The sequence below is a fragment of the Leptonychotes weddellii genome, chromosome 11 (genome assembly GCF_054177405.1).
Source record: "Leptonychotes weddellii isolate Sample4059 chromosome 11, ASM5417740v2, whole genome shotgun sequence".
NCBI classification, from domain to species: Eukaryota; Metazoa; Chordata; class Mammalia; order Carnivora; family Phocidae; genus Leptonychotes; species Leptonychotes weddellii.
In genome coordinates this window covers 24,349-33,385 of record NC_138379.1, presented here as the reverse complement: position 1 = coordinate 33,385, position 9,037 = coordinate 24,349, and the positions used below count along the sequence as shown (strand labels likewise).

Sequence of the window (9,037 nt, the reverse complement as noted above, 5' to 3'; positions counted from 1 at the left end):
TCGGAGAGAAAGCTGCAAGCCCGACTGGGTCTGTGGTTACTGGCGCCTGTTGGTTTGCTCACCAGCCTCAAAGTCTCTGAAGGTAGCCCCCTGCATCCCCTTCTGACACCAGTGATGTTTTCCTTAAAAATAAAACTGCCAGTTATTTTACCAGCGAAATGGGCTTATTCAGAAATAGTAGAAAAACGCAATTTGGGAGGAGCAAGCTACAGCAAAACTAGGCAAGTCCAAACAACAAAGAAGAGGGACATTTGATGGAGAGGAGGGAGGGAGTTGGGAGGGGCTGGAGAAACAGTTCGGGGGAATGATGGTGTCTCGCCAGCTGAATCGCTGGGGTGGTCAATTTGTTGTAGAGGGTGGTACACATCTTCCCCTGTTGGGGCCTGCCTTGATGGTTCTTTCCTGTTGAGGGTTCTTCTGTTGGGTCTGTAAGTTTACAATTCTTTGTGGGATTGATGGTGAGTGGTAGGGTTCCTTCCAACCTCCTGAACCCACATCAGCAAGGTCTCCCTTTATTAATTTTCATAATGTCCAGCACCATTTGTTGAAGAGACGAGATTTGCTCCTTTGTCAAAGATCCGTTGACTGTGTTTGTGCGAGTCTACTTCTAGGCTCTGTGTTCTGTTCCACTGATATGTTCACCTCTTCCTACGGTAGTGCCACATCCTGGTTCCTGCAGCTTTTTATAGTAAGTCTTGAAGTTGGGTAGTGTCAGTCTTGTTGTTCTCCATCAATACTGTGTGTTGGCTCTTCTGGTCTTTTGCTTTGCACAGAAACTCTAGAATCAGTTTGTCACTATCTGTTCTCTGCATATTTTTAAACCTTTTCTCTTTGTCTTTGGAGTTTTGCACTTTTGCTGTGGTCTATCTCCATATGGATTTCCTTTTGTTTACTTATTCTGCTTTAAATTTGTAGGGCCTTCCGAATCTGTGGTTTGAGATCTTTCATCATTGCTGGAAAAATCCTTGGCTCTTGCCTCTTAGATGTTGATTGCCTCTCCCACTCCCTCTCCTCCCTTTCGGAGCTCTCCTTAAACTCCCATGAGACCTTCTCAGGCTCCTACCCGTGGCTCTTCTGTGTGTTCCATCTTACTTCTCTGTGCTGTGCTCTGAATAATGTCTTCTGGTCTGTTTTCCAGTTTATCAACCTTCTATTCTGTTGTACAGAATAAAGCTCTTCCACTGAGTGCTAATTTTTGTTACTTTTTGTTTGTTTGTTTGGAAAAGGTTTAATGAGATGCAAAACCTCAATCACAGTAGGCTCATTTCCAGATCTGAATTGCTTGCCCCATTTTTTTCTTCCAGATCTTTATTTAAATTCTAGTTAGTTAATATATAGTGTAGTATTGGTTTCAGGAGTACAATTTAGTGATTCATCACCTCTGTACAACACCCAGTGCTCATCACAAGTGCCTTCCTAATTTTTGATACTTTTTATTACTGGAAGTTCTCTTTTGTTCTTTTTCAAATCCACTACATTATTTTTTATAGTTTTCTTTCCCCATCAGATACTTTAAACCTGTCTTTTTTTTTTTTTTTTTTTAAACACTAAACACAAATTGGCCTTAATCTGTATTTGATAGTGTCTGAAGTCTTTGAGTAGTCTCTCTTTGGTCCATTTGTCTCTGCTGGTTCTGGCTGGGCTCAGCTTGCTAAAACGAGGCCAGGAAGGTTTGTCTTAGAAAATGGTGTCCTCTTTCTTAGGCTCCCTCCTTTGAAACCCAGCCCAGCACATCAACACAGGCATCTTAGGGCGTAAGAATGATTTGTGCCTACCTCACCTTGTCCTGCAAGGAAGCGGTCTGTGGTAATGCTACTTATAACTTCAGCCTGAATGTCTTCCAGGGCTAAGGTGACGTCGTGATCACTTCAGCTAAAATCAGGGACAAAGTTTATACCACTTTTCTCATTGAATTACGCCCAGGGTAGGCCCAATGCCTACAGAGTACCTCCTGAGGACTGTGCCATCTATTGAGTATTTCCTTAGCATCTGAGTGTCTCAGAGAAGCATCGCAGGTGCACGGCATGGTGTTACATGTGCTCTTCAGGGTCCGCTCTCAAATACTCCAACCTGTCCCCAGTCGTAGGGTGCCATACGAAACAAAACCGGCAAAATGTCAATAAATGCCAAAGCTGGGTTCATTATTCAGTTGTTGTGAATGTTTGAAAATTTCTTAGTAAGAGCAATCCTTTTTTTTTTTAAGTTTTTATTTAAATCCCGGTCAGGAAACATACAGTGTTGTACTAGTTTCAGGTGTAGTTTAGTGACTCACACTCCGTACGTCGCCCAGTGCTCATCACAGCAAGTGTAGTCCTCAGTCCCCATCCCCTATTCAGCCCGTCCCCCGCCCCCTCCACTCTAGTAGCCGTAAGTTTGTTCTCCGCAGTTAAGAGTGTTCCTTGGTCTGCCTCTCTCTCTCTCTGTCTCTCTCTCTCTTTCCCCCAGTATTAAGAGCCGTGTTTAGGGTATGTTGTGACATCGCCCTTGGCCCATTTTCTGTCTGTGTTATACAGGCTGATGTGACCGTGGACAGGATCCCCCGCTGCCCGGTCTGCACTGGCGTTGTGAAGCCCGACATCGTCTTCTTTGGGGAGGCACTTCCCCAGAGATTCCTGATGCATGTGGTTGATTTCCCCATGGCAGATCTGCTGCTCATCCTCGGGACCTCCCTGGAGGTTTGTCAGCAGGTCCAGTGGTGGACTGAAGTGTGTGTGTGTGTGTGTGTGTGTGGTGGGGGGAGGCTGGAAGGACAGGGCTGAGGAGGTGGGGCTGGTGGGGGTGGCACCAGGTGCTCTCGGAGCCTTCTGGCATCCTATCTTTGGAAGACGAGTAGGTTCAACTGGTGAGGAAGCAGAGGTATTCCTGGCCTAGGGAGCGACAGTCTGGGCAGAATGGGGAAGAGGGAGGACGCTCAGCTTTGGAGGCGCTGTCAATGTGGGTGGGGCACAGTGTGTGAGGGGAAGGGAGAAGGGAGGGGCATGGAGAGGTGGGGCAGGACAGACTTGCCAGGCCACATCACAGAGGCCGATTTTGTGCTAGAAGAAGTGATGGACTTGAAGGGGTTGAACCAGGGACATTGCTCCTCAGGGTCACAGAGACTGTTGGGGAGTGGGGATTGAAGCAAGATGTCCAGGAGGCTGGTCCTCATGAAGGCAGGGCTGTGGGCACAGTCAGACCATGTGACTAGGAGAGAGGGTAAGGAGAGGGACTTGGGGACAGGAGAGGGCGTGGTCTGGCTCTGTCTGTGGGCACTCAGGCCATTTGTTGGTAAGGAGGTATTTAGAGGGAGGGTGCCAAGCTCATTTCTACACGTGTGTGTTTGAGGTGCCTGGGACACAGTCATGGACATGTTCCAGAAGCTGTTCTCCATCTGGACCTGAAGCTCAGGAACTTTGCAAAGGATGTGACAAGAGCAACAAATGAGCCCCTGCAATGAGCTCTGCCTGCTTGGATATAGGCACCAAGGGGCAGAAGGCCAGAAAGGCCTGTGCTCAGAGCCCCTGTCAGCTACAGAGGCCGAGAGTTAAGTGTGTTTATTCAGCAAATGTGTCTCCTGTGTGCTGGGCCCTGTTCTAGGGCTTTGGACGGACACAGTAGGATGTTGTAAGCAAGGGACACGGTGTTAGGTGATGCACAATATGGGAGAAAGAACACGTGGGACGGGAAGGCTGGGAAGGGTTGTGAACTGGTTGTGATCTCAGCTTGTTGGTTTGCGTGGCCTTGTCGGGAAGGTGACACGTGTCAGCTGAGGGTGTGTGGCAGAGGACACTGCACAGTGGCCTGTGGCCACATGGAGTGAGTGAGCAGAGGGCAGCAGTGACAAGGTCTGACCTCCTGACCCCGCACGTGTTGTGGTGGGGAGAGCTGGTAGAGACCCTGCAGGTGGCAGTCCAGGTGGTGATGGCAGGTGGCCAGGTAACACTGCAGAGGGCGTCGGAGCCCAGGTGTGTGAAGGGACGGTGGGTGGGAGAGTGTGGACTCCTGCAGGGCTCCAGGGTTGTGACCTGAGTGGCTGCAAACATGGAGCTGGTTTCCTGAGACCGAGAAGCCTAGTGGGCACGTTGGGGGAACTTGGCCCCAGAGACACTGATTCGAGTGCTGTTTCAGGCTGTCCAGTGGATGCGTGGCACAGGCGGGTGGATTTCCGCATCTGGAGTCCAGGCAGGAGCAGGGGTGGGACCTGGGGTGCCAGAGGGAGCAGACAGAAGAGCCCAGAATGTGGACAGACCAGTGATGCCCACACTGGGCCTGGAAGGAAGGGTGGATGTTGTGTGGGGGGGTGGGCAGAGGGGCCAGAGGGCCGTGGTGGTCAGCGGTGAGTGGTGTGGAGTCTGGCAGCTGCCCTGTGCCGGCCACCAGCAGTGGACACTGGGGCCACTAGGCCTCTTTATTTCTTTAAAGTGAAAAAAAATAGCCTTTTTCTCTGATTATAAAAGTACTGTATGCTCCCACATTATATAAAGAAGAGAGTGAAGTAAAGAATCCCTGCAAGTGTTTTGCTGTGTCCTCACAGGCTGCACAGATGTGGTGATCTTTAACCAGAGCTGGGGAAGCACTGTGCACAGAGACCTACCTGGTTAGCGCCCACAGTCTCCCTGACAAACATGGATACTCGGTCCCTGCCGGGACCTCCAAAGCAGAGCGCTTGTCTATAAGCACTGAGTAAATCTGTGGTGTTGCTCAGACTTTACCTCATATGCTGTGTGGAAGAAATATTAATGCACTTGGTTATGGATCACCCCTCCGGATCCCACTGAGGGGTGACATATATCAACCATAGGATGTTTTCTAAAATCTGAAATATTCTGAATTCTGGAACATACCCAGCCCCAAGAGTTTTAGGATGACGATGTATAACAATTTATTTAAGCAACTTTCTATTGATGGACAACAAAAATAAATAGTATAGAGATTTTATATTCAGAATAATGGTGTAGTGAATAATCATGTGTATACATGTTTGCACATTCATGTGAGTACTTCAGTAAATATTGAGAAGTTACTTCCCAGAAAGATACACTAATTACACTGCCACCAACCCTGTATGAGTGGCCATTTCCCATATCCTCACCAACACCAAACATCACCTGTCTTTAATTTTTTTTTTTTTTTACCTGTCTTCAGGTTTTTATCCATCTGAATGGTTAGAAATAAATGTGTGTGTGAGAGAGAAAGAGAGAGAGAGAAGAAGGAGATCTAACATTTCTGTAATAAAGAGTGAAGTTTATCTTTTCATGTTTATTAACCATTGTGTTCTCTTTGGATTACATATTATATCTTGCTCATTTTTCATTGGGTTATTTTATTAGTCTATTTATAAATTAGCAATATAAATCCATAAATTATATAGAGTGTTTATAAATTAGCTTAGCAATTAGAAATATAAACTGTAACATGTTGTAAATATGTTTGCAGTTTATGGCAATGAGGTTTAAAAAATTATTTTTCTACAGCATATTTTTATAGATAATAATGTGATAGTATTATGTAGTCAAACCTATCATGACTTTCCTTTGTCTTATCTCACTTATCAGGCCTAAAAAGTCCTTCCTTACCTTTACTTGTGAAACCTAAATTTTCCTCAAGAACTGTTTTGTGTACATTTGAAATTTTTTCAGCGAAAGCAGGAATTGAGTATTTTCCTACCAGATAATGAGCCAGTCTCAGTACCATTTATTAATCTATTTCTTATATGTTTACTCCTGAATGGAAATTTCACTTGGGAGCTGGATGAAGAAGCCCAAAGGCACCGAGTTAGGACTCCCTGGAGGTCTGGATGGTGGAGACTGTGGAGAGGTGGGGCCTCCACCCCTGTGGGCAGCCCAGGAACCCTCTGTGGGCCCAGGCCCTTGCTCCCAGGGAGCGAGAGCAGACAGGCGAGATGCTGCTGGGAGGGGATGGTGTGTGATGGGGCAGGACAGGTAAGAGTGGGCACAGTTGCTGGAGCCCAGATGCGCCTGGCGGGGAGACCTGCAGAGGCCAGGACGTGCAGGAAGCAGAAAGATGTGGACCAGAGGGAGGCTCAGGAAGGGAGGAACCCAGGCATTGAGACCGAGCAGACCGCACGACTGGAAGAAATGAAATAGCGGTGTGTTTTCCCTGTATCCAAGGCCTCACCATCAGTCTGAGCTGCCCTTTCAAAGTCTCAGGCTGTGGCATGAAGTGTCCTGAGGGGCTTGGAGGGTGGGCACTGTGCTCCTCACATCTGGGCAATTTTTCAGGTAGAGCCTTTTGCCAGCTTGTCTGAGGCCGTGCAGAGCTCAGTGCCCCGACTGCTCATCAACCGGGACTTGGTGGGGCCCTTTGCTTGGCGTCCTCGCAGCAGGGATGTGGTCCAGCTGGGGGATGTGGTTCACGGCGTGGAGAGGCTGGTGGAGCTTCTGGGCTGGACAGAAGAGTTGCAGGACCTCATCCAGCAGGAAACGGAAAAGGTACAGACTGTCAAGCAGGGTCCTCTGAAGGGCTGTCTTCCTCACTGCTCTGGGGTCTGGGTCCACCTGATGTGGAGTCCTGGCTGGGTGAAAAGTGACAAAAATAGCTAATATTGGCTGTTGGTCCTGTGCCGCCACTGTCTGGGGCCTTCTGTGTGCTTAGGAATCGGGCGTTGTGACTCGCATTATCTTCGTGTGGGAGTGAAGACAGGGACTCCAGGTGCCTGCTCTCTAGACTTAGAGCTGTGACTTGGTCCAGGCCCACTGGGCTGCTCTCTCACTGAAGCCTTGCCTTTTGTCCCCTAAAGAAAGCAGCACAAACAGCTCCAGGCTAAGGTGTGGTTCTGAGATGAACTTTGAGGAGCTGAACTTGTGTGTGCTGCTGGTGTGGGATGAAGCCCAGCCTGGGGATGCGTTTAGGAGATGATCAGCACGAGTGCCGTTGGCCTATGACCATCTGCTGAGGTAGAAAGCCAGAGACCCTTGGTGCTCTCGAGGTTTCAAAGCTGTTCCCAATGAAGTTTCCCGTAAGAATCAGCATGGGTGGCCCTGGTGTGAGTGGTTATTTTCTAAAGGAGGCAGCATTAAGCATTTGAAGTCCAGTCATCTCAAAGAGGATCATTATGTGACACTGCCCAAAGGGGATGGGGCAGAGGTCTCGGGAAAGCCTCGCCCTTTGGCTGTGAGTGCCTCAGGGCTCAGGGCCGTGGGGAGGGCCTTTCCCCTCACCTTCACTGGCCAAAGCCCCCAGCCTCTGGCTGCAGCCTGGTTTCTTACCAAGTTGAACTGAAGAAAGAACACGAGGCCTATTAGGCCAGGAGGCTTCGCGCTTACTGTTTCCACACGTTTTAGACATTGTGGCCACTGTTTTTTCTAGCTGTCCGTTCCAGAGTTTAGCTCTAATGGCTAAGATGTAGGCTGGTATCACTCCTTATCTCATAAATGTCAAAGTTATGTTGCTGGTCATTTTATGGAAGTAGAGAAGGCAGGTGGCACCCAAGCCTATATTTTGCACCAGGTGCCTTGGTCAGATCCGCCTGGTAGCTTCCTGGCCCTGACGTCCTATTTCCATACAACAAGACTAAGTCACGTGACCCCCCCCAGGGATTTTTTGGAAGTAGTCCTACAGGATTCTACCTGTGTGATTTTACAGTCTTACGGAAATTTATATAAAGTGGGTTCTGGTTTTAGGGGTTTATGTATATAATAAAAAGTTGCTATCCAAGAGTAAATATTGAGGGATGAGCTGCAGTCCAACTTGGGGTTACTTTCCCAAATAGTGCCTATTTTTGAGCATGTGAGCTTCAGCACATCTCACCTGGTTACTTAAATGAAGCTTTCTGGTTAGCCACCCAGTTTTGTCCAGTCCTGCTGGACATCGTGTTACTTTGGCTCGACAGCAGCATTGGCAGAAGCAGAAAAGCTTTTGTTTTATGAAATAGTTTGAACCCAGGCCCTGAGATCTGTGGGACTGATTGCCTTTCTCCTCCGTGTTCCAGCTTAACAGACGGGACAGATAAGAGTGATGCCTGGTCCCCGCCCTCCCCACCCCACCCTGGACCAGAAATGGTTCCAAGGAGTCACTGCCCACCTCTGAGAAAAGTTTTGGCTGAGTCGGAACCTGTGGCCTGAGGAAGAGTATGAGGCTGCCTGGGTCCTGAGCTCTGTGCTGACGGATCATGTCATGCTTACGCTGCGGGCCATCCCAGTCACGGGCACCAAGCTGCCCAGCACCTTTCTGCTGTTTGACTCTTCAGTCTGCTGAAGCTCTTGATGCCGAACAAAAGCTTTCTCCTGACAGTGACCCTCTGGAACTCCAGCGGACCAACGGGAGGCCCAGACTGGATCTGCTCTGTGTCTGGGTCTCCATCTGAAGGGCAGGCTCAGCATCTGTCCGTTAGAAAAACCGTCTCGGGTGGAGTGGCCACAGCCACTCCCAAGGCATGGTCCTGGGCCCCACGTAATAGGATAGGGTCCTGTAGCATGTTGGCCTCCTTAGTAGGGTTATTTTTAATTAGAGAAACTTTGTTCTTCATTTCTGGCATGAAATAAACTCTTTGGTCTCCTTAAAGGGAATGTTGACAATGAATGTGAAAAGGGGACCTTGCATGTGCATGGACATTCCCCCCACTGGAATAACCTAAGGATGGAGAACATGCCCCTGGATTCACCCTGGAGACGGGCCTAGTGCCATTTCCCATGGAGCCCCGGCACCCCTCACTGAAGGGCATCATGCCCTGTTCACTCTACCCTGATGCCTCTCGCCTCAACCTCTCCCCCAGAAAGTCCTCTGCTCGGGCAGCTCTCCAACCAGCCCCCTGTCCCCACTCTCCCCCTCCAGGCCTTCCCAGCAATGCCCCCAGGATTAACCTCTATGTTGTGGAAGGCATTACTCACTTAGAAACCTTGGCTGGCCTCTGGCCCACCCTGTACTCAGCCCATACTTCCTGTGCCTGCACAGGCCCTTTCTGCTGGGGTTGCTCCAAGGCCCAGCTTGGACAGCACCACCCAGGCACACCTTCCTGATCCCTGGCTCCTACCCTGTGTGTGTTCCCTCCTTCCAGGCATTGTTTCCCCACCCGTGGCACAATTAACAGACTGCTCAG

At 49.2% G+C, this 9,037-nt stretch overlaps 1 protein-coding gene across 6 annotated transcripts in view; it reads left to right on the top strand.

Moving 5' to 3' along the window:
- The window catches only part of SIRT3 (sirtuin 3), a 20,641-nt gene extending 12,139 nt beyond the window's left edge, over positions 1-8,502 (top strand). For 3 of the 6 annotated variants that reach the window (XM_031037315.2, XM_006741786.3, XM_081797457.1), the window contains 3 exons: positions 2,514-2,675; positions 6,222-6,431; positions 7,931-8,502. In XM_031037315.2, the coding sequence (XP_030893175.1) occupies positions 2,514-2,675; positions 6,222-6,431; positions 7,931-7,951 (393 nt within the window). In that variant the 3' untranslated portion in view covers positions 7,952-8,502. The other 3 variants (XM_031037314.2, XM_031037316.2, XM_081797456.1) reach the window with 3 other exon arrangements.
- Positions 8,503-9,037: the final 535 nt, after the last annotated feature.